We start from the raw sequence: 24,649 nt of genomic DNA, 5'->3' as shown, positions 1-24,649 counted from the left end.
GATCAAGTTTTGCCATACTCCTTCATTAAAAAGGAAAAACCGAAACATAGCTATGATCTAAAGGAAAACTAGCAATTAAAAAAAGAAAAGCGCTTTTCACTGTGAAAGGTTATTTCTACTCATGAGTCCCATGGGAAAAACTTGCTTCTGCAAAACATATAACCATGTATAAAGTCCTATTTTGTAAAAAGGAAAACCATACCAGGAATTTTTAATGATGAAGTCTTTGAAGTCAACGTACAAAATTAATATTAACTTAATACAATGTATAAGACGTGTTAACTCTACATTTGGAAGTGGCTACTACGGAAAGGGAGCAATATTAGCATTACATGATAAGGGGATTGAGGTGACACTACCAATCCCTTATTAGTAGACATGACTTTTGTGTCCTTACCTATGAAAGTTAAGGAGAGTTTCACTGAAACACCAAAACTCAGTTATCCATCCACGTTTTTTGACCTAAGCATGTAAAACTGCTCACATAATTAGAGATTCTATCTGTAGCAATTGAGCATTTTATTCTAGCTTGTACTAATCATTACTATATTTTAATCAATTAAGCTAAATAGCATTGGCTTTAAAGAAAATGCAACCAATGTGTTAAAATACTTGTAAGCCACTTTTAAGATAAAATATTAAATTTTATCAAAAGTAACCAATGGCTTCTATGGGAAAGATAAAATGATAAATGCAAAATGGTCAACAGTCAAAAGGGAACTTATGGGGGAAGGAGGAAGATAACAATACTAATGATAAGTTTTTTAACTCATTTGTTTTCAAATGAGGAATAGAAAATTTGTTTTGCTTTGTTTTTGTTTTGTTTAAACCAATAAAAGTAGCAAGAGGAAAATGACCTTGAAGAGGGACCAGGGCATGGTCTATACTTTAGATTCCATAGGACACAGAGACACCTACACAAAGTAGTTCTTGAAAATAAATTAGCAGACTAATATATATTTACAATAAATAAGTCATAATACTCATAATAAAATTCCAATAATAATACCTGACCAGGGGCTTGAAAAGGTAATGGTTCGGACTGAAGCTTTGCAATAAGAAAATACCGTAGCCTTGAATTTGGAATGCCAAGCTGTAAGCAAAGCAAAGCAGTTAGTTACTCTAGAAAATTAAAGAGAGTGGTACTAACTTTAGCAACAAGTTAAACAACAACCACAAAAAACTCATACGAGTCTACATTTAGCTTCTACCAGAGCAAAATTTGCTATGGATTTGTAGAAGACTCCACTGTAGTATACTGTAAAGTATTAAGCTGCTACTTTGTACTTTTATTTGAATGAGTTAAAGATGGAAGCTGACAAATATATCTACAAGTCACTTCTGTTTTATATTTCCCAGCTAAGACGTACTATAGATATTTTTACATTCATTATTGATAATATAGTAATAATTTAAAAATTCAAATATAGCTATTCTTGGCTATTTATTACCTCATTTTGTTAAAAAGGATGATTCACTATGTTTTACAAACTAAAAGGCAATAAATATGAAATAAATTTAAAGAAATCAAATATGTTGCCAATTTCCACAGCTTGTATCTTGAATTTTTATAATGGGTTTTCTATTAATTTCTGGGCAAAGAACAATATAATATGACTAAAGATCACAAGAAACCAACAAGAACAATAACAAAAAGCTGACAGCAACACTTGCAAAATTCAAATCTGTCAAATAACTTGTCTTATTATGATCAATTATTTAAATTTCTTATCCATGAAATGGAAGCAGTGTTTTCAACTTAATGTTATGTCCCCAAAGCAGTAATTAGAAAGTTACTACATGTTTGTTTTGTTTTCTATTTTGGATTATTTTGAAACATTAACATTATTAATTATTAACACTATTAACACCGAGTTTGGAAATACCAAACTTGACATATTTTTAAAATATGCTATCCTTTGCTCTCTAAAAGAAAAATATAGTCTCTCTTTCAAGCTATATAATTTTTTTCATGAAATATGTGTGAATGAATTTATATGCATGCACTCAACTCTTTGGAAAGGAAGACCAATAATCTAAACTATTTTCAGAGTTTACCTATAATATTATCCAAAATAAAGCCATTCTGCTTATCGAATCAAATTTCCTTTGAGATGAAAAGCCTTTAAATTATAATTTATATAAGCATTTATAACTGTGGTACCTACAGAGGTTGGAGATAATAGAAACTCTTGGTACTGAAAGCCACAATTTTCTATTGTTTGTATCAAGAGGTCTCTGAAAAGAAGAAGAAAAGAAAGCTTTCATTCGTTACTTGGAAAGGTGGTTCTTACTTAAATAATGTACACAAAAACTCTTTTTTTTTTTTTTTGAGACAGAGTCTTGCTCTGTCACCCAGGCTGGAGTACAGTGGCACAATCTCGGCTCACTGCATCCTCCACCTGCCGGGTTCAAGCAATTCTCTACCTTAGTCTCCTGAGTAGCTGGGATTACAGGTGCCCACCACCACACTTGGCTAATCTTTTTGTATTTTTAGTAGAGACAGGGTTTCGCCATCTTGGCCAGGCTGGTCTTGAACTCCTGACCTCATGATCCACCAGCTTTGGCCTCCCAAAGTGCTGGGAATACAGGCGTGAGCCACCACGCCCGGCCCACAAAACCTCATTTTAAGTGAAAACTGTAACTTCACTTGTTTAGAAAGATAATGACCCTACATTTCTACTAAGTTCAGCACCTGAGAAATAATATTGAATCAAAAGATATAGATAATTCTTTATTAAAAATAAATAAAGCTGCCAGATAAATTATCCAAATTGATGAAAGTTAGAATTGCTAATCTAGTGATGATCAATCTGCCATGGGAACTAGAGCTCTATCTTCTTCAAGGTAGCCAGTCAGATGGGAGCACTGTTACAGACAGCAGCTGACGCAAGGACTCGGTGGATGCTTTCTCTCCAGCGGAGCCACCATCTGAAAGAACCCCAACAGGGATTCTTCCTGCATCCAGCTGTAAGGCAGAAATACTTGCCAACAGGACCAATTCTTACTGAAAACATTTCTACTTCCACAGAAATAAGCACCAATATAAATGGCTAAAATTGAGAAATGCCATTCTTACTAACCACTTACTCCAGAAAAATTCGAAAATATCAAAAGAGAAGAGAATCAGTTGAACAAAACTTTGTAATACTTTATATTACTAGTCAAAATCAACACTGATGAATAAGACATTTAACATATAAACTGTCAGAATGTATGCACTGGTTTTTAAGATTTTTATTTCACAACAGTTCCTACTATAAGACATACCAAGTCTAAGATGTATGCAAGACAAATACATTTTTTTTACCTTGTAGAAGATACTTCAAAACCTTTAACATTTTCCAAAAGAATATACTTTGGTAATTTTTGTAATCTAAAAAAAACAACACAAACAAATGGAATTCTAAATATCTCATTACTAAGAAGAAAAAGTAAAGAAAATCATTACTTGTGGGAAATATGAGGTAAGTAATTTTCTGAACTATTTTTAAAATGGAATTTTATAAGGCTGGAGACAACTTATATTTTATTCATTTTTCCCTTAAACATGGCACACTTGATAAAGTTAACATTTAAAATGTTAATTTCCATTGGAGTTGATCTCAAACATGGTTTCACACAGAGCCTCTGTGGTGACAACTGAAAGGGCTGCTACTCATACAGAAGGGTGGCTTTAAGGGTTTGCACTTATTTTTAGGCCATGGGTAACAGCATTCACTAACATTAGCACCATTTGCAACAACACTATGAACAGAGGCAGTAGAATCTAGCTATTAGGCTGTGACTCCCTGTCACTCACTGTGGTGGCAAGCGTGGAATTGTGAAACATTTGCAGTTATTCTATTAGCCATGGTAGGAGAAGATAAATGACATGCACAGTATCTCAAGGGAGCATGTAGAAATGGCTATCCTCTATAAAATGACAAACATCACATTCTTCCAGACCTGGAGTTTCAAATTAAGGGTAAGCGTGTACAGGAACCAAAGTTTTTACCTTGGGAGAATATCGAGAATATATAAGAAGCTATTCGTCCTTGAATCAGTCATATCACCCTGCCGGCCAATCCTAAAGGAGTAAAAAACACACACACACACACAAAGTTTATCAATAATCTGATAAAAAGATCTCAAATCACTTTTTAAGTCAAAACAGAGAATAAAAATAAGTTGGTCCTCACAAAAAATAGGGTCATCTTTGTTGTTATAGAGAAAAAAATACATTTATTCATTTAAAAAGAAAAAAGGGGTCCAGGCACAGTGGATCACACCTGTAATCCCAGCACTTTGGGAGGTGAGGCAGGTGAATCACTTGAGGTCAGGAGTTCGGGACCAGCCTGGCTGACATGGTGAAACACCGTCTCTACTAAAAATACAAAAATTAGGCCAAGTGTGGTGGCTCACAGCTGTAATCCCAGCACTTCGGAAGGCTGAGGTGGGCAGAACACTTGAGCCCGGGAGTTCCAGACCAGTCTGGCCAACATGGCAAAAACTCCATCTCTACTAAAAATGCAAAAATTAGCCGGGCGTGGTGGGGCACACCTGTAATCCCACCTACTCAGGAGGCTGAGGCACAAGAATTGCTTGAACCTGGAAGGCAGAGGTTGAAAAGAAAAAAAATCCTTACATACCTAAAAAGTACACTTAAAATTTATCTTTATAAAACAATACGACAAATAACTTATATTTAATCAAAAAAGAACAAGAAGTCAATGCAGAATAAAACCAACTGTTCTCTTAAAATCACTTTGTTTAGAAAACACACACACATGTGCTGGCTGACTACACTTTTTGCTCTCCCCTTGGTGGTATAACGAGAGTTCAGACGAATGAGCTGCTGAATGGAGTAGCAACCTGAAGCTAACAGCACTGGTGGCCAATCTAAGCCAATCAAAGCAGTAGGTAAAACTAACACAATTTTGTCCAAAGTAAATAGGAGAGACTTAAGCTGAAGGCTAGATTCTATAAGCAGGAGGTGAGAGTAACTAGGGTCAAAACGAGTCATGTAAACAGGCAGTATTTGGGCTAGCAAGTAGATCCTACAAATAAGATTCACAACATGACCAAAGATAAAGCAGAAATGAAGACTTGAATTGAGCCTGAGCAGCAGGAACAGAGGACCAGGGTTCAAAAGCATCCTATTTATCTTCAGAGTCTTAAATAAGTTACTTGGCATCGTCGGTCAGTTTCCTCACACCTGATGGCAGGACCAAAACCATCAGTGGACCTGAGGTTCAGCTATGGGATTAGACTGGATGTGAACAGACTTCTCAGAAATCTTCAGTTCTTCTTATTCTGTCCTTTCCTGTCAGACTTTCACATGAGGACTACAGAATCAGTTACTCCTGCCATCGGCAACTGGAGCTGTGCTAAGACAAGGTGGAGGTGGGAGTAGGAAAGCTACGGGGCCCTCTGCAGTATTACCTGAGGCTTCACAGAGTTGGAGCTGCATTCTGCTGTGTATAACCTGCTCACTGTACTCCGCAGGCCACACTCTCACACTCTCGTACTCCACTAGAGCCACCCTGAGATGGAATGGCCTCTGCCTGCTCTGATAAACTCCTAATCTACTTCCAGACACAGTTCAGACATCACCTCTGAAAGAATTCCCTTCTCTTGGTATCCTTTTCTCCTCTGAACTCCTGTGACACTTTCAGCATTCTTTTATTAGATAACTTATAATATAATTTAAGATAACATTATAAGATAATTATTTGTCAGCCATTCCCATTAGACTATAAGCTCCCAAAGGACAGAAACTACAGCATCAAAAATAATGCCTGGTTTGTAGGTGAACAATAAATCCTTGGGGAATTCATTTCCTAGAGAATTGTTTAAATAAATCCAAACCTAGATGGAAATTTAGCATTAGAATATTCATTCATTGAATTAGACTGCTTATTACATATGATATTCTACTTAAAATCATGGAATATATAAAATGATTGACAAATCTTGGCTCTGACATTCTTTAATTGTATATCCTTGAGAAAACTAACCTTTCTATGTCCCAGTTTCTCATCTGTAAAATCATTATAACAGCAATGGCTACCCCATAGGCTTGTTAAATTAAATGACATCCTCTGCATAAGACACTTAGAGGATTACTACTGCTATTATCATTTAAAATAATTCAAAAGAGTCTTATTAAAAATATCTAAATGAAGATGAATTAGTCAAGATTTGGTTGAAGATATAATTTTCTGAAACATATAGCCAAATATTTATATATACACACATATATATATAATTTTTTAATGAAGAGATTATAATGTTGTTATGAAAAGTCAGAATTATTCAATGTACATATGAATTTTAAGAAATGTAAAGTTCACAAGTGCATGCTTAACTAGCTTTTAAATTGTACAATTAAGCAATTTAGGACTTGAATATTTATTGCAGAAATTCACTTTGCTTAATCAGTATTAGAAAGATATTCTTGAATGCTCATTAGTTTAAATGAATTAAGGTAATTTGGGCTGGAAATAAACATTGTGTCTTAGGTAAGTATAAAAGAGGTATCCTATAGTATTGCATATCTACTTTTGACCAAATTAATTTGCTCATCTGGTAGCAATTGCTATTTCCTTTGTGATTAATGCTTAATTATAAATATGAAAGGAGGCTGGGCACAGTGGCTCCGCCTGTAATCCCAGCACATTGGGAGGTCGAGGTGGGAGGATAGCTTGAGACCAGGGCTTTCAGGCCAGCCATGGCAACATAGTGAGATGCCATCTCTACAAAAAATTTAAAAATTAGCTGGGCATGGCAGTGTATACCTTAATCCCAGCTACTCAGGAGGCTGAGGCAGAAGGATTGCTTGAACCTGGGAGATTAAGGCTGCAGGGAGCTGTGATCATACTACTGTACTGCAGCCTGGGTGACAAAGCAAGACCCTGCCCCAATAATTATTATTTAAAAATAAATACATACAAACATAAGTAGATAAAAGGATTTATGAAAAAATTTCCAAACTATGAAATGCAGCTAATAAACTTCAAAGTGTCCATGCTTGACACTATGGTATGATTTGATTTAGTAAGTCCTTCAAAAGCACTTTCTCAACACTTGATACGGTTTGGCTGAGTCCCCATCCAAATCTCATCTTGAATTTCCACATGTTGTGGGAGGGACCGGGTGGGAGGTAACTGAATCATGGGGGCAGGTCTCTGCTGTGCTGTTCTGGTGACAGTGAATAAGTCTCATGAGATCTGATGGTTCTATAAAGGGCAGTTTCCCTGCACAACCTCTCTCCCTCTACCTGCTGCCCGTGACTTGTTCCTCCTCGCCTTCCGCCGTGATTGTGAGGTTTCCCCAGCCACATGGAACTGTAAGTCTAGAAAACCTCTTTCTTTTGTAAATTGCCTAGTCTCAGGTATGTTTTTATCAGCAGCATCAAAATGGACCAATACAACACTGAAATATTTATGACACATACCTTGTGAATGGCTGGCATGGAGGGCTCATTAAAATCATATCAAAAGATAATCTGTCAAACTCTTCGAGTGTAATGCCCTGAGGAATGAACATTTAGGGGAACAAAAACATAAAAACATGGATAGAATGGGGAAGAAGGAAAATACTAACTATAACTAAATATATCAGAAACTGAAACAGTTTATAATACAATGCTTGTCAAATCAACTTTGGTTAACTAACTTCTCAAAGCAATACTGTGAAGGAAGTGGGGCAGTAAACTGAAGCTGTAAGAAATTAAGTGACTTCCCCCAAGTTCCCAGCACCAGCCCAGAGCTGGAACAATTGTTTCCTGGATCCTAAGCACATCTGGCCTGTATCACGCCTCAAGAGTAACACTGCTGTTTTCTGGAGTAAAACATGGAGAACCTTATTTTATAATTGACCATTTTCATGGGGATGGGGTCTAGGAAATTTTTAAATACCTACCTGTCAATAATGTTCCTTATTTAGCAAATGTGATATGCAGACCAGTCACCATCCCTTTCATATACATCTGTTAATATATTATCAAATGGAAAAGGGCCTAATTCTCAGATAGCCACAAATATTTGCAGTTGTGTGCAATGAACTTCAAATGATTGTTGACAAGATGAATCAAAAGAATTCCTAATGGGCCAACTAGCTGAAAACTGTGCTATGTTTGCTCCCTTTCTATATCTCAGAAGACAAACACAGGGAAGCACATGTCAGGGGTTTGCCAACTCACATTAAGCACTCTCAGTGCACATCTTTAGCTAGAAACTTAAAGAAATCAGTCGAATCAAAACCTTCCTAATTATAATCCACTTCTAAGAAGTTCAAGCACATGAATAAAGCAGGAAAAGCTTTACTCTGAATTCCGTAAAGAATGAGTTAACTGGGAACATGTCAGTTGTCTCCATTGTATTAACAGTTTGAATGTGCATGTCTATCAGTTTTTGATCATAGGATTTTAAATAATTACAGATACATCTATGAAAATGAAATCAAAATTAGATATTGAAAATTTCCTAAAGCACTTCTCGACTCCACAGTGCTAAGGAAAGCAATCTGAAAATTCTACACTGAGCAGTCTGCCAGAACACACGGGGCAGGGTATTAGCATATCGCATTCAAGTTCAACAGCCTGTATATACAGGGCCATTATGATAAGCAACTGGACATGGAATGATAACAGCTAAATTCCTAAAACTAAAGTAAAAATAAAACAACAATCTCTCATAGCAATTATTCCAGGGGCATCCTATGTCTAGAATCAAAAGGAAGTAAACAGAGTCAATGTCTCTAACACAGCTAGCCACTAAAGAAGTTAAAGCTTTAACAGATTCTTTTTTTATATACACATACTTTAAGTTCTGGGGTACATATGCACAACATGCAGGTTTGTTACATATGTATACATGTGCCATGTTGGTGTACTGCACCCATTAAAACTCATCATTTACATTAGGTATTTCTCCTAATGCTATCCCCTCCCCGCTCCCCCCACCCCATGACAGGCCCCAGTGTGTGATGTTCCCCACCCTGTGTCCAAGTGTTCTCATTGTTCAATTCCCACCTATGAGTGAGAACATGCAGTGTTCGGTTTTCCATCCTTGCGACAGTTTGCTCAGAATGATCGTTTCCAGCTTCATCCATGTCCCTGCAAAGGACATGAACTCATCCCTTTTTATGGCTGCATAGTACTCCATGGCGTATATGTGTCACATTTTCTTAATCTAGTCTGTCACTGATGGAAATTTGGGTTGGTTCCAAGTCTTTGCTATTGTGAATAGTGCCGCAATAAACATACGTGTGCATGTGTCTTTATGACAGCATGATTTATAATCCTTTGGCTATGTGCTCAGTAATGGGATGGCTGGGTCAAATGGTATTTCTAGTTCTAGATCCTTGAGGAATCGTCACACTGTCTTCCACAATGGTTTAACTAGTTTACAGTCCCACCAACAGTGTAAAAGTGTTCCTATTTCTCCACATCCTCTCCAGCACCCATTGTTTCCTGACTTTTTAATGATCGCCATTCTAACTGGTGTGAGATGGTATCTCATTGTGGTTTTGATTTGCATTTCTCTGATGGCCAGTGATGATGAGCATTTTTTGAAAATAGTGATTTTTTAATAGGGTAGGCCAACTGATAAGGCAATTAGGCAAAAATTCATCACCAAATTGAACCATTCAAAACTTATTTAACCTGGTATTCTAGGTCAATGAAAATGTATTTGGATTAAATGAAGCAGTCATGGAAATACACAGGTTATCTTTAATGACTAAATATTTTAAAGCCAATGGAAATTGACTCTTTACATTACATGATGATACAAGTTGAGGAAAACACTTTTGCTTTCAGACAACATTAGATCAGGTCAGTGTGCTAACACTGTTCATCCCGTGTTGGCTGGCAGGTGTACATGTCCCTCTGCCTGCCTTCTTGCTTATTTTCTCAGAAAGTTTCCGGGCTATTCTTAAACTTAATTTTCATTTGAACTTTAGGAAGAACTTAGCAGATTAGAAAACAACAACTTTTGACTATTTTATTGATGTTTTAGTGAAAGAGAGCCAATATTTTTACAATATTCAGCCATCCTATCCAAAACCACAGTACGCTTTCATCATTTTCAAGTCTCTTTAACCTCCATATGCATTAGATTTCTTGTTATATAGATTCTTGTGTTGTTACTAAAAGGAGGAACTTTCTCCTATTATGTTTCCTAGTAGGTTTTTATTTGTATATAGTATGCTATAGGTTAGCATATTTTGGTAGCCAGCCTCCTTATTAAAGCACTAAGTATTCCTCATATACTATTTTTGCTTAACTTGTTAGTGTTTTCTGGCATATTCAATCACATTTTTAAATCTCTCTTTCTATTTATATGATATTTCTCTGTGTAAATACATTAGCTAACAGTTACACAACAATATCAATTAGTCGTGTTAATAGTGGACATCCTTGTCTTTTTATTATTTTAGTGAGAATACTTTTAAAGTTTCACCATTTGGTATGTTACTGGGTTTAGACGTGTGTGTGTGTGTGTGTGTGTGTGTGTGTGTATGTGCAGTCAAGGTCTCGGGCAACCAGGCCAGCAGTCATGCTCTTGGAACATTTGCATACTTAGTCCCAGAGCCTTCATTCCGAGGTCTCCTTATCTGAGGCCTCGAGCAGAACTTCTCTGCCAAGGCCTCCTTGTGTGGGGAGGTGTGGGAAACCCTGAAGACCCTGACAACACTTGAAGAGTGTGCCACCCTGACTCAGTCCCCAGCACTTTTCCACTACTAGCCCTCCCTGCTTGCCCTTCCCTTAAGGCCAATGATTCCCTCAACAGTAACAGGGCCCTCACATCTACACAGATCCATGGGTAAATGGAACCAGGAGAGTGGTGTTGTCTCTGCTTTTAGATTCTTGCCAGTAACACCACCGTAAGTGAGTGAAGGCTTAACTCCTTTGTTTTTGGCTTGTTGCCAAAACAGCTACTTTGATGCTCTGACAGCTGAGCTTTCTCTTTCCCGGCTCTGCTGAGACCCTGACAATAATAACACTGAATAATGTCCTAAAAAATTGATAGTTTCATTTATCTGCAAAGACATATTTTTTGTGTCTCGCTGCCTCTTCCCACTCCAATTACATTATTACTTCTACACTGCAAAACTTTACAACATTTTCACCTATTTTCTAACCACAGTTTTCCTCCTAACATGGCAGCTTCATTCCTGGGTTTTCTACTTTGATTCATCTCTTGCTTAGCTAGATTAAGTGATGGAGTCATCTGTTCCAGAAGGGCTCATGGATGTTACATTGTAAGTTTCATTTTAGGAAAATTTTTATCTATTTTTACTAAGAGTTTTTGTTCCACTGGAGTCATTCTCTTCTTCAGAGGCATTAATGATATTTATCATGGATCACTCTGTCTTCGGTAGCTAGCATTTACTCTACAATATGTAACTGGAGAAAGTGAAGAAAGAGATCAGAGATTGTTTTTGAGGCAATAATGGTCAAAATCCCCAAATTTGATGAAAATTATAAGTAAGAAAAGCACCACAAGGTCCAAGCACTACAAATAAAGAAAAACATAAAAAGCACATCAAAATAAAACTTTTCAAAACATGTGATAAAGATAAAATCTTAAACGTAGACAGAGAAAGACACAATATATTAAGAGGAATGAAAACAGAAATTATTACAGACCTTAAGTCAGAAATTAAGCAACCCAGCTAACACTGGAAAGTAGTAAAAGAAAACAAACAGATTTTTACAAAAATATCTTTCAAAATGAATGCAATCAAAGATTCAGTGGGCTAGGCACAGTGGCTCATGTCTGCAATCCCAGCACTTTGAGAGGCTGATGTGGGAGGATCAGTTGAGCCCAAGAGTTTGAGACCAGCCTGGGCGACACAGTGAGACCCTCTCTCTCCAAAAAAGAAAAAAAAATCCGTAAAAATTATATTTCACAATGAAGACAAAATAAAACACTTTTTACTCAAAAGTACCAAGGTAATTTGTCCTTTTCTATATATACCCAACAAGAGACACTAAAGAAGGTTTTTCAGGAAGAAGAAAAATTATATCACATGCAAACTTTGATCTAAAACACAAGGATAAAAAGTGCTGAGGCCGGGCATGGTGGCTCACACCTATAATCCAGCACTTTGGGAGACTGAGGCGGGTGGATCACGAGGTCAGGAGATCGAGACCATCTTGGCTAACACAGTGAAACCCCGTCTCTACTAAAAATACAAAAAAAAAGCCGGGTGTGGTAGCAGATGCCTGTAGTCCCAGCTAACCAGGAGGCTGAGGCAGGAGAATGGCGTGAATCTGGGAAGCGGAGCTTGCAGTAAGCTGAGATCAGGCCACTGCACTCCAGCCTGGGTGACACAGCAAGACTCTGTCTCAAAAAAAAAAAAAAAAAGCTGAAAATTGTAGACATATAGACAAATGTAAAAGACTTTTTGTGCTTTTTTAAAAGTTCTTTAATAGATATTTGACTACTTAATCCAAAAAATAGTAACAATGTATGTTGGTGCCTATAATAACATTTTGAGCAGTAAAATGCAAGACAAAATATCAAAATAGACCAGTAGGGGAAATTGGAGGTATACTGTGAAAATTTAAACATAAAGTGGTATAATGTTATTTGAAGGTGGGCTTCCACAAGTAATAGATGCATATTGTAAACCCTAGAGAATCCAGTAAGAAAATAAAACAAAGATAGATATACATATGTAGATATTTAAAAAGAAATTTCAGTTTACATTGAATAAATACTATGACTAATTGTCTTAAAAAAGACATTAGTGAAGAATAATGAATTTTTTAAAAATCCAAATAGGCAAGAAAAGAGGGAAAAAGAAACAAAAGACAGATTAGAGAAAAAGAAAACAAGTAACAAGGTAGTTAAATTAAGCTCGACCATATTCTAACAAGATTAAATGTAACTGTTACAAAACTCCAATTAAAAGGCAGAGATTATAAGACTGAATAAGAAAAAAGATCCAACTATATTCTGTCTACAATAAGCCTAACTTAAATATAAAAATATAATTAGGATAAAATTAAAAGGATGAAAGTATATGTGCAAACATTAACAAATAGATAGCCTCAATAACCTTATAGCAATTTGAAAAATTAAATTCATAAACACCTTCCCAAAGGAAAAAGAAAAAAAAAAAACTCTAGGACCAAAAGGCTTTACTAACAAAATTCTATCAAATGTTTATAGCAGAACTAATATCTGTTCCTCACAAACTCTTCCAGAAAATATGACCCTACTATTGTTCTAATACTGAAACCATACTAAAACATTATGAAGAAACCACAAAAAAAATTATGCAGGTAAATGCAAAAATTCTTAATAAAATATTAACAAACTGGATCCAGTACTACATTAAAAAGATGATTCATCATGACTAAGTAGGATTTATTCCAGGAATCGAAACATTGATATAATATTCAAAAAAGTAATTAATATAGTTACCATATTAAAGCATTAAAATGAAAAATAATATAGTCACATCAAAAGATTCAGAAAACACACTTAACAAAATTCAACACCAATTCATAATAAAAATTCTCAGAAATCAGATGTTAAGGAACTTTCTTAACCTGATAATAGGCATCTACAAAAAACTTTAACATCATACTAAATGACAAATGACTAAATACTACACTCCTAACATCTGGAAAAAAGCAAAGATATCCACCTTAACCCTTTTTAGTTAACATTGTACAACAGATCCCAGACAATGCAATAAGATAAGAAAAAAAAGTCACAAATTGAAAGGGGAAAAGTAAAATTGTCTTTTGGACAATATAATTGCATATGGAGAAAATCCTTTAAAAATTCATTTTTGCTAACAAGACTAATACGTGAATATAGAAGTCACAGGATACAAAGCAATAAACAAAAATAAGTATATTTTTATATACTAGCAACAAACAATTGGAAAATGAATTTCAAAAAGACTCACCTGTAATAGCACCAAACCCCACAAATATTTAGGGAAAAATTAACCAACATATGTGTGAGACTTATACACTAAATATTAGAAAACATTGCTGATAAAAACTAAAGAAGACCTGAATAAAAGGAGATACCATATCTGTGCATTGGAAGACTCCATTTTATTAGGATGTCAGTTCTCCCAAAATGAATCAGTGTAATTTCAATCAGCTTTTTTTTTTAGAAATTGGCAAGCTGATCCTAATATTTACACAGAAATGTAAAGAATAGTGCAGCCAAATTAACCTAGAAAAAGAGAAACAGAAGTTCAAGAACTTAACACTGCCTGAATTCAATATATACTGTAAAGCTACAGCAATCAAAACAGTGTTACTGGTATAATAATAAACATAAACACTACTGAAGGGAGAGTTCAGAAATAGTCCACACATACATGATTTTTTAACATAAAGGCATCAAAGAAATTGATTAGGGAAAGGACATTCTTTTCAGCAAATGGTTCTGGGACAACATTATGTCCCCTTGTAAGAAAACAAATAAATCTTGACCCATACCTCACAATCTACACAAAAAGTAACCTTAAATGTTCAAAGACCTAAATGTAAAACTAAAACTATAAAATTTCAGAAAACAGGAGAAAACTTGAGTAAGCAAATATTCCTTAGGACACAAAAAACATGTCCTCTACAAGAAAAAACAAAAATGGTAACATCTGTGTTTTGACATAGTTAAGGAAATAAAAAGAGAAGCTACAGAATTGGAGAAGATATTTGTTATGTATATTTCTGACAACTTAAATCCAGAAAAGATAAACAACTCTCACAAATAATAATAATACAAATACCCAAATAATAAAAATTGGGCAAGAAATTTATTGGCAAAGAAGATATACAAATTGCCAATAAGCACATAAAAAGATACTCAACCTCATTAGTCATCAGGGAAAGGCGAATTAAAAACCATAATACCACTACATGCTCACTAAAATGGCTAAAATTTAAAAGACCAGCAATATCAAGTGTTGGCAAGGACGTGAAATTTCTCAGTTAAACATTAATAGTGACAATGTAAAACGGTAAAAACACTTTAAAAACTTGGAAAATTTGGTATTTTCTCATAAAGTTTAATAAATTTAGGTATTTATCCACAATAAATGAAAACTAAGATCCACACAGATTTGTACATAAATGTTCACTGCGACTTTACTTGTAATGGTAAAAAACTAGAAATGATTTAAATGTTTATAATAATGTGAATAGATACATATATTGTAGTATATGATATTCTATTATACAAAATATTACTCAACAATAAAAAAAGAGCAAACTACTGATGTACAACAAAATGTGATGAATTTCAAAACCATCAACACTAAACAAAAGCAGTTCCACTCAAAAGAATTACACTCTTATGATTTTATTTGTGATATACTAGAAAGGGAAAACTTAATCCATAATGAAAAGAAAGCAGATCCATCGTTGCCTGGGTTGGGGTTGGAGACTGACGGAAATGTGGCACTAAGAACAACTTAGCATGATGGAAATGTTCTAAGTCTTGATTGTGGTGGTGGTAGTTACACAGTTGATGACTGAGTCAAAACTCAAACTGCTCACTTAAAATTACATACAATAAACTACATGTTTATTGCATGTAAATTACGGCTTCATGAGAAAATTTGTTTGTAAAATTTTTCATGATAAATTAGGAGAAAAAACACAATTTCTTTTTTTTTTTTTGAGACAAAATCGCCCAGGCTGGAGTGCAGTGACACGATCTTGGCTCACTGCAACCTCCGCCTCCCAGGTTCAAGCGATTCTCCTGCCTCAGCCTCCTGAGTAGCTGGGACTACAGGCTTATGCCACCACAGCTGGCTAATTTTTGTATTTTCAGTCGAGACTAGGTTTCACTATGTCAGCCAGGCTGGTCTACAAACTCCTGACTCCGTGATCCACCTGCTTCGGCCTCCCAAAGTGCTGGGATTACAGGCGTGAGCCACGGCGCCCAGCCAATTTCACATTATTTTAAAAATAACTCAACATAAATCAGTGTTTCAATACTGGTGCTGAAGTCACCACAGGTGAAAAAGGTTAACCTTGACAGGTTTGCTAAAATAAGAAGGATTCAGTAAAAGCCAATGATTTTCTCCCTTGTTCTTACCGCATACTATACATACTATGTAAGTATTTAATAAAAGTAAATACTTTTTCGAAGTTTGATATCACCACAGAACCAAGCATTTAGAAGTCAAGCATATCCTTACATTTCAGTTATTTCTCTGAGAGACCAAAATATTGATCTCCCTCTCTATAGCTCGACATTTTTTGTTTGTTTTTGTTTTTGAGACAGAGTCTTGTTCTGTCACCCAGGCTGGAGTGCAGTGGTGCCATCTCGGCTCACTGCAAGCTCCGCCTCCCGGGTTCACACCATTCTCCTGCCTCAGCCTCCAGAGTAGCTGGGACTACAGGCGCCTGCCACCATGCCCATTTAATTTTTTGTATTTTTAGTAGAGACGGGGTTTCACCGTGTTAGCCAAGATGGTCTCGATCTCTTGACCTTGTGATCCACCCGTCTCGGCCTCCCAAAGTGCTGGGATTACAGGCGTAAGCCACCGCACCCGGCCGCTGGACATTTTTTTTAAAGCATGCTATCTTCTGATAGGATATAAAATGTTAATTCCCTTCTCCTGAACTCTTAAATTTATATATGCTTTACCTTCCAATTAAGCCACCAGAAACCAGTATTTGCCAGTGTTTTTCAATCACATTTCCCTTGCTACATATTAAAACAATGACAATTACTCACTTCAATTGTCTTGGCAAGTAACTGTGTGTGAGGAAAATTATACTTGTATACTTCATTAGCGACAGTGTTGACATCAATGGCAGCCACCACTTGTGCAGGTATACAGCTTTCTGTAATGACAAATGGAGTATCTTGAAAAGAAAAGTCCTTAAGTTCATTATAGAAAGAAATCAAAATAGCAGAATTTAGTAATCCATTTCCTTACTTTCTCATGCATTAGCCTGATCTCAGACTGTCAATGGAAGGTCAGGCCCGGGGAAGCCAGGCATGAAGTGAAATATTTGGACGTGGACTTCTGGTTCATCTCTCTAAACAGCATTCCAATGCTAAAGATAAGATTTAAATATTTTAGTGCTTACCTCTTACATTTGCTTTCCTCCCTCATTAAGAGACACACTTTTAAGTCAAATAGAAAGTTTTCCTAAGTTAAACCAAAAATTGAAAAGTGAGGCATATTCTAAAAGCCCTATGATTTGGAACTTTATATAAATAAATTATCATTTGTTCTGTACCTTCTCACATTAATATAAATCTGCTTCACAGTACCACTGAAAATACTTTAAGTTTTTTCTTTTTTTAGTAATAGCTTTATTGAGATGTAATTCACATTTGACAAAATTTACCCAATTAAAGCTTACATAAGTTTTTAAATGAGATGAACAATTAATTGGCATCCAAATGTAAATGGTTTATTTACCAACATCTTAAATGTTGACAGACCAGGAGAGAATATAAGAAGAATAAGGGAAATAATTATAATGGAATGTCTTCACTGCCCTTCTGTCTTGCTGGTGAAGAAAAGCATTTTCAAAATGTTTTCAGATTCAGAGAATTCCAGCATATTCTTTAATGTTAGTCAGAATTGGAACTCCACAATTGCAGCCATAGTTGTATTTTAAAATGACCACCCTCTTTCCCCAAACATGCATAAAACCAATTATGTGCATGCCCTGACCCAAGTCAGGAAAGTGTGAAGTTTTAAAAATAAAAGTATTTGAGACTTAAGAAAAATCATCAGAGAAAACAATACAATATTATATAGTAGTTCCAAGTAGCCATTTCTTTAACACCACTAGCTGGTTAATAGTTAGCTGCTTAGCTTAGCCCAAATATCAAAAAAGAAAAAAAAAAAAAAAAAAAAGAATGGTGTGAGGAACTAGGACTCATGCAGCAGATACCTGGCAATAAAAGCAGACCACAGGAGACAGGGCAAGGAGAAAGGTTCACACACACTCAGAAAACAATCATAACCTTCCACTGAGGCCTAGAAGAGATGAAGCCAGGAAGAAAAGAAAGGCACAAATGTCCCCAAGGATTTATACTAAATGGCTGCTAGGCTCAAGACACTCAGCTAGGACCAGTTATCCCGGAGGTATCCTGCTGAAAAGTAAGATTCCCTGTGTGCTGCAAACTTGGTGGTCTAATTAGTAATACCACAGACAGCTGTCTCTTCTGCATTTAAGTGTAGTAACTAGTTACCGGCCTTAGCATAAAATAAATTTAAGGTTATAAATCATATCTGTTAAAGTCATCAGATCTTGAAACACAAATCAAGAAGGCTTCTAAACAACAGAAAATACTAATATATAAGGATCAATTTGCAAAATCACAAAACTATCATAATTCAAGTCAAGAATTAAGCTACTACTAATCACTATAAGAGAGCTGACAATTAAATAAACTTCATTGTACTATTTTATTGTTTTGTTAAATAAGATATGTTCTAATCAGCATGATGTAGCTTGCTTGTATTTCCACTATATATGAAGCAAACTGGGATTGCCTGATGTTGGTTAATAGGACTTTTATCTTTTTTCAGGTTGAGTGAAAATGTACAGTGATGTGCTGAATCTGTACTATAATCAATAATTAATTTTATGTTCTTGTGTTTTATGCCTGGAGGTCACAAAAACTGACAAAAATCAACTGCCAAATGAGTGTTTCATATAGTTATCCAAAAACTGATGAACTGAAAGTTCTTTCTCAGGAAAGAATAGATTTTCAAAGCCAATAAGCACATGCACTGCTTGTATGCATTGATGCACATATTTTAGACTATTATAAAATTAGGACTTACTGCATAACTTAAAAAGTTATTTCCATTAAGAGAAATGGATGTACTAACATATTACTGACACTAATTCAACTTGCCTTCTCAAAATAGAATTGGGGGGCAGTTATTGTTTCTAAGGAAAAGGTTAAATTTACAGATAAGTTTTAAAAAGCAAACCTGTCAATTCTGTCAAAATTTTAACTTGAGCTCCAAAGACAAGTTGTCTTGATATTTCTTAGTATACGGTTTAAATCTATAATCTCCAAAACTCTTTACTTTTAAGTCACATATGTAGATTTTCAAAATGTATAATTAAAAATGCCAAAGTGAACATAATTCTATGGAATTTTGCCTATGTGAGCTCCATCACTTGAGTGATCCAAGAGTAGTAATTCTCAAAAAGAAGGCAGAATTTGGGAAAGGGATTCGTGAATATCTTCTCATTGAAATAGAGGAAGAGGATGTGTTTTCAGTACTTTGACATATTACTTTGCCTAGACTTTATTCATGATATTTCAGTTATTATTCAGGATTTTGTATTTATTAACAGGAAGCCTGATTTAAAAAAAAAAAAAAAAAGGTGAGATATCCTACTTAGAGAAACACAATTATTTTATTTATTTATTTATTTATTTACTGAGAGAGCATCTCACTCTGTTGCCCAGGCTGGAGTTCAGTGGTGTGATCTTGGCTCACTGCAACTTCCACCTCCCAGGTTCAAGCAATTTGATTCTCCTGCCTCAGTCTCCAGAGTAACAGAAACTACAGGCACATGCCACCACACCCAGCTAATTTTCATATTTTTAGTAGAGACAGGGTTTCACCATGCTGGCCAGGCTGGTCTCGAACTCCTGACCTCAAGTGATCTGCCTGCCTCAGATTTCCAAAGTGCTGGGATTACAGGCATGAGCCACCATGCTTGGCTGAGAAACACAATACAAATTATTTTAAAAGGTTGTCAGATTGGCTATATAAGGAATACATAAGGACATCACGCTTCCATTTATATGAGGACTAAATTTAAAAGGTAGATTTAGTTATTTCCAGAGAGACTTCTAGGTGAGATGTTAGAAATGCCACTGAGGATACATACATAATTCTTGCTTTCAATATGCTTCTTATCAAAATAGACAAGAAACACACACACACACACACACACACACGAATAGCAATACTTTCCTTTCTTTTTCTGATGATTCTTTCTGGAAAAGCTGTAGGGAAGAACTTTTTGTTCGTAGTAGTGAAAAGCTTTTCAAGTTCACACTTTTCTTGACTTTCCTAACCAAATAAATAAAAAAATTTAACTGTTCTTGTGTAGTTATTAATATGGGGAAAAAATCAATATTTACAAAATGTAAATGCAAATGTAAAAAATGTAATTATAAACATATTATGCTAGATAATATAATGCAGTTTGGAGTTTTGAGGAGGACCTTGAGAAAGAAAATTAAGGCATAACCAGTCCACTTTGAAATAAGGAAAGACATTTTTAAAATTCTGTTCCTTCTTTATTATTTATTTTCTAATATATATCTCATATAGGTGAGTAACTACTGAATTACTCATTATACTCACACCTGAGACATTTAATCAGGTATGTTAACACTGACATCTAGTTGTAAGATGAAATATCGGTTGAATATATCCAATGTCCTTTCACTCAAAGTGCTGGCTCAGTTAGGAATAAAAGTACTAAAGAACGTACAGACCTATAAGGATCTGAACTTAAAATTGCTGCCAAATGTTTTATCACTATTAGTAAAGTATACTACTTGGTCCTTTTTAAAAGTTTTTGCATTTTGCTGGGTGAGGTGGCTCACACCTGTAATCCCAGCACTTTGGGAGGCCAATGAGGGTGCATAATTTGAGGTCAGGAGTTTGAGATCAGCCTGGCCAACATAGTGAAATCCTGTCTCTACCAAAAATACAAAAATTAGCCGGGCATGGTGGCAGGGACCTGTAATTCCAGCTGCTCAGGAGACTGAGGCAGGAGAATCGCTTGAACCCAGGAGGCAGAGGGTGCAGTGAGCCGAGATTGCTCCATTGCACTACAGCCTAGATGACACAGCGAGACTCTGTCTCGGGGAAGGAAAAAAAAAAAAAAAAGTTCTTGCATTTTAAAAATTGCTGATAAATTATTTCCAAGAATAAAATAAAAAATACATTAAAAATATTTTTTAAACATCCAATTTCCTTAGAAAGTTTCCACAGAAGTTCTGCTAATAGTCAAAAAACAAAAAATTTACTTTGTGTCAAGACATACCTTAGATTATTATTGTTACTAATACCTAACTAAATATAAGAGACCACCAGCCAAATTATGGATAGGAACTGCTGGAGACCTATGAAATTTATCAGGGGGAACCCCACCCCCGATATTTATTGTGAGTTCTCTTCTATTTCCTAGGCATCTCGGCTGGTTTGAGAAATGAAGGGAAAGAGTATGAGAGAGAAATTTTAAAGCTGGGTATCCGAGGGAGACATCACACGTCGGTAAGTTCCGTGATGCTCCCCGAGCCATAAAACCAGCAAGTTTTTATTAGCGATTTTCAAAAGGGGAGTGAGTGCATGAATAGGGTGTGGGTCACAGAGATCACATGCTTCACAAGGTAATATCACAAAGCAAATGGAGGCAGGGTGACATCACAGGACCACACGATGGGGTGAAATTAAAATTGCTAATGAAGTTTCGGCACGCATTGTCATTGATAACATCTTATCAGGAAACAGGGTTTGAGAGCAGACAACCTGTCTGACTAAAATTTATTAGGCGGGAATTTCCTCGTCCTAATAAGCCTGGGAGTGCTACAGTAGACCGAGGCTTATTTCATCCCTTTGGCTTCGACCGTAAAAAGCGGTCGCCTTAAGGGGGCCATCTATAGACCAACCCTCAGGGCACATTCTCTTTCTCAGGAATGTTCCTTGCTGAAAAAAAATAATTCAGCGATATTTCTCCTATTTGCTTTTGAAAGAAGAGAAATATGGCTCTGCTCCGCCTGGCTCACTGGCAGTCAGGCTCCAAGTCGTATCTCCCTTGTTCCCTGAAGATTGCTGTTATCCTGTTCTTTTTTCAAGGTGTCCAGATTTCATATTGTTCAAACACACATGCTCTACAAACAATTTGTGCAGTTAACGCAATCATCACAGGGTCCTGAGGTGACATTCATCCTCCTCAGCTTACGAAGATGACTGGATTAAGATATTAAAGACAGGCATAGGAAATCACAAGGGTACTGATTGGGGAAGTGGTAAGTGTCCATGAAATCTTCACAATTTATGTTCAGAGACTATAGTAAAGACAGGTGTAAGAAATTATAAAAGTATTAATTTGGGGAACTAATAAATGTCCATGAAATCTTCACAATTTATGTTCAGTGATTACAGTAAAGACAGGTGTAAGAAATTATAAAAGTATTAATTTGGGGAACTAATAAATGTCCATGAAATCTTCACAGTTTATGTTCTTCTGCCACGGCTTCAGCTGGTCCCTCTGTTCGGGGTCCCTGACTTCCCGCAACAGAAATTATCATATCCTTGACACTGTATCTTAGGAGAACTTATTTTTCAACAAAATACCAAAAGACGTACCACAGCCAGAGAAGTGGTGTAAGAGAGAAATACGGCAAATTAATGTAAAAAAAAAAGGAGCACACTGAAGGAATTTACATGGAATGGAAAATAAAGATGTCATGTCAGATAATATAATGCAATTTGGAGTTTTGAGGAGGACCTTGAGAAAGAAAATTAAGGCATAAGTAATCTTTCTGGTATGTCTCTAGGAAACTCTATTTAAAGTCATGTTGATGTCATGAGGTAGTTAATACAGCTTCCCCAGCCCCTCAACCCCCAACCTCACACCAGCCCAGAAGCTTTCCTCAGCAGAAGAAAAGAGAAAAAGCAATTTAGTTATCCACTTACAGCAGGGGCTACAGAAAGGCCACATAGTCCAGCATTACCCTTAGTCCTGAAGATGCAGGGACCTCAATTTCCAGGGACATAAACTGGTCTCTAAAGAATATAGATAATGAATGCCTAGGATATAGTAGATGCTCAATAATTATTAAAATTCATATTCACTGCTTGGCATTTATCTGGAATATTACAGATTAAATAGATTAAATAATAATGATAATGATTATTCTAATTAAAATTTAAAAATCAAAATTAAAACAAGCATTATCATTATTAAGATTAGAAAATTAGACCAGTGAGAAAAGCTTAAGACTCATACTGTTCATCTGGGAGATGAATTGCAGAAAAAATATTTTTGAAAGAGTTTCGAGTAATGTAGGAAGAGATCTTCACAAATGACAAAAACTAGCTGATTCTAATCTCTATTAAAAAAAAAAAAGGGAAAAACAGAAAATGGGCTAAAATTTAATCCCATTGATGAGAAAAGCTTTCCTGACCTTGCTATCAAACCCTAGAACGAAAGAGAGAAATCAGAGGTACTGGGGAAAGGATTTTCTTAAGATCAGGGCAAAAAATTTTCTTCCCAGGATATTTATTACTCGTTTTATCCAATGTGGAGTAAGATAGTCCCACTAAAGCAAACCTCTAAAGATACTTTCTACCCCTAATACTCTATGAGCATTTAGGTAAGAAGGGTAGGTCTTCAGATCATCTTTTACTACCTGCCATTATTGACAAAGATCTTGGCCTTTTCACCCTAATTCACTGGTTAGAAACTAAAGAACTGATTCAAGAGAAGTGCTCTTTTATGGTTATGTTTGTCTATTAATTTGCCTTTCCTAGATACTATGTTTAAAATAACTACTAAGGAATAAAAATAGTAAGTCTCTAAGTAAACTATGACAAACAGTATAAATTTTCTCTTTCTGCCGGGTGCGGTAGCTCACGCCTTTAATCCTAGCACTTTGGGAGGCTGAGGTGGGTGGATCACCTGAGGTCAGGAGTTCGAGACCAGCCTGGCCAACATGGCAAAACCCTGTCTCTACTAAAAATAAAAAACTCAGCCAGGCATGGTGGTAGGCACCTGTAATCCCAGCTACTCGGGGGCCTGAGGAAGGAGAATCGCTTGAACCCACGGGGCGGAGGTTGCAGTGAGCTGAGATCATACCACTTCACTCCAGCCTGGGCAAAAGAGCAAAACTCCATCTCAAAAGAAAAAAAAAAAAAATTCTCTTTCCATATTCAGTACAGAGAAAACCTGATTTGTGGGAATCAACATGAAGTAACATTGCATTAATGCTTAATTTTTTCCTTCTACTTATAACCGTCTATTAGGAGAGAAACTAATATTTCCCAGACAAAGCTGGACCTTAGGTGAAATAGCGCCATGCCTTTTTTGATGATAATCAATCTTCAATTCCCTTGTCCCTCTTCCCATTTCAAACTACCTAGCAATATGCTACACTCAACACTAAGCAAATGAGTACTTAAGAAACAGTATGAAAGGTGGATAGCAAACAACATCTTTTTCCTATTATAGAACGCAAGGAACTTCACAATTTCTCCTTAGTGCTCAGTCTCTTTGAAGTAAACTTTATATCAAATTGAATTTTGCTAATGAAATTTTACTAATATGTTTTACTAATGATGCAAAAATATGATTTCTAGTTATACTATCTCTGCAAAAATTATCTGCATATCCCAACATTTATTTCTTCCTCCTCTTCAATAACCAAACATCAAATTTATTCACTGTGGCAATGCACCCTGCTAAAAGGATATCTGCCACCCCTCTACAGCTAGATGCAGCCATGAACTAAGGTCAGACTAATGAGACAGAATAAGTGCATCAGACTCTTGGAGAGTGTTCTATAAAGGAAGAGAGTGGTAGTTCCCTGTGCCTTCTGCCCTTTCCACTGGAGGTTTGGAAAGCAGATGTAATGACTTGAGCTTCATTTGCCATGATGGACCA

The 24,649-nt window shown here is 35.9% G+C and overlaps 1 protein-coding gene across 1 annotated transcript in view; it reads right to left on the bottom strand.

Annotated features, from left to right (window-relative positions):
• The window catches only part of TRDMT1 (tRNA aspartic acid methyltransferase 1), a 57,107-nt gene that overhangs the window by 11,840 nt on the left and 20,618 nt on the right, over positions 1-24,649 (bottom strand). Inside the window, exons 2-7 of the mRNA XM_011963890.1 lie at positions 16,713-16,822; positions 7,439-7,515; positions 3,998-4,069; positions 3,311-3,376; positions 2,169-2,238; positions 1,010-1,093 (exon numbers count right to left, since the gene is read on the bottom strand). Of these exons, the coding sequence (XP_011819280.1) occupies positions 1,010-1,093; positions 2,169-2,238; positions 3,311-3,376; positions 3,998-4,069; positions 7,439-7,515; positions 16,713-16,822 (479 nt within the window). The remainder of the gene's footprint in view (positions 1-1,009; positions 1,094-2,168; positions 2,239-3,310; positions 3,377-3,997; positions 4,070-7,438; positions 7,516-16,712; positions 16,823-24,649) is intronic.

This window comes from Colobus angolensis, unplaced genomic scaffold (assembly GCF_000951035.1).
Source record: "Colobus angolensis palliatus isolate OR3802 unplaced genomic scaffold, Cang.pa_1.0 Scaffold63, whole genome shotgun sequence".
Classification (NCBI taxonomy): Eukaryota; Metazoa; Chordata; class Mammalia; order Primates; family Cercopithecidae; genus Colobus; species Colobus angolensis.
Note: the sequence above shows the minus strand (reverse complement) of the source record. Positions and strands in the feature narration are given on the sequence as shown.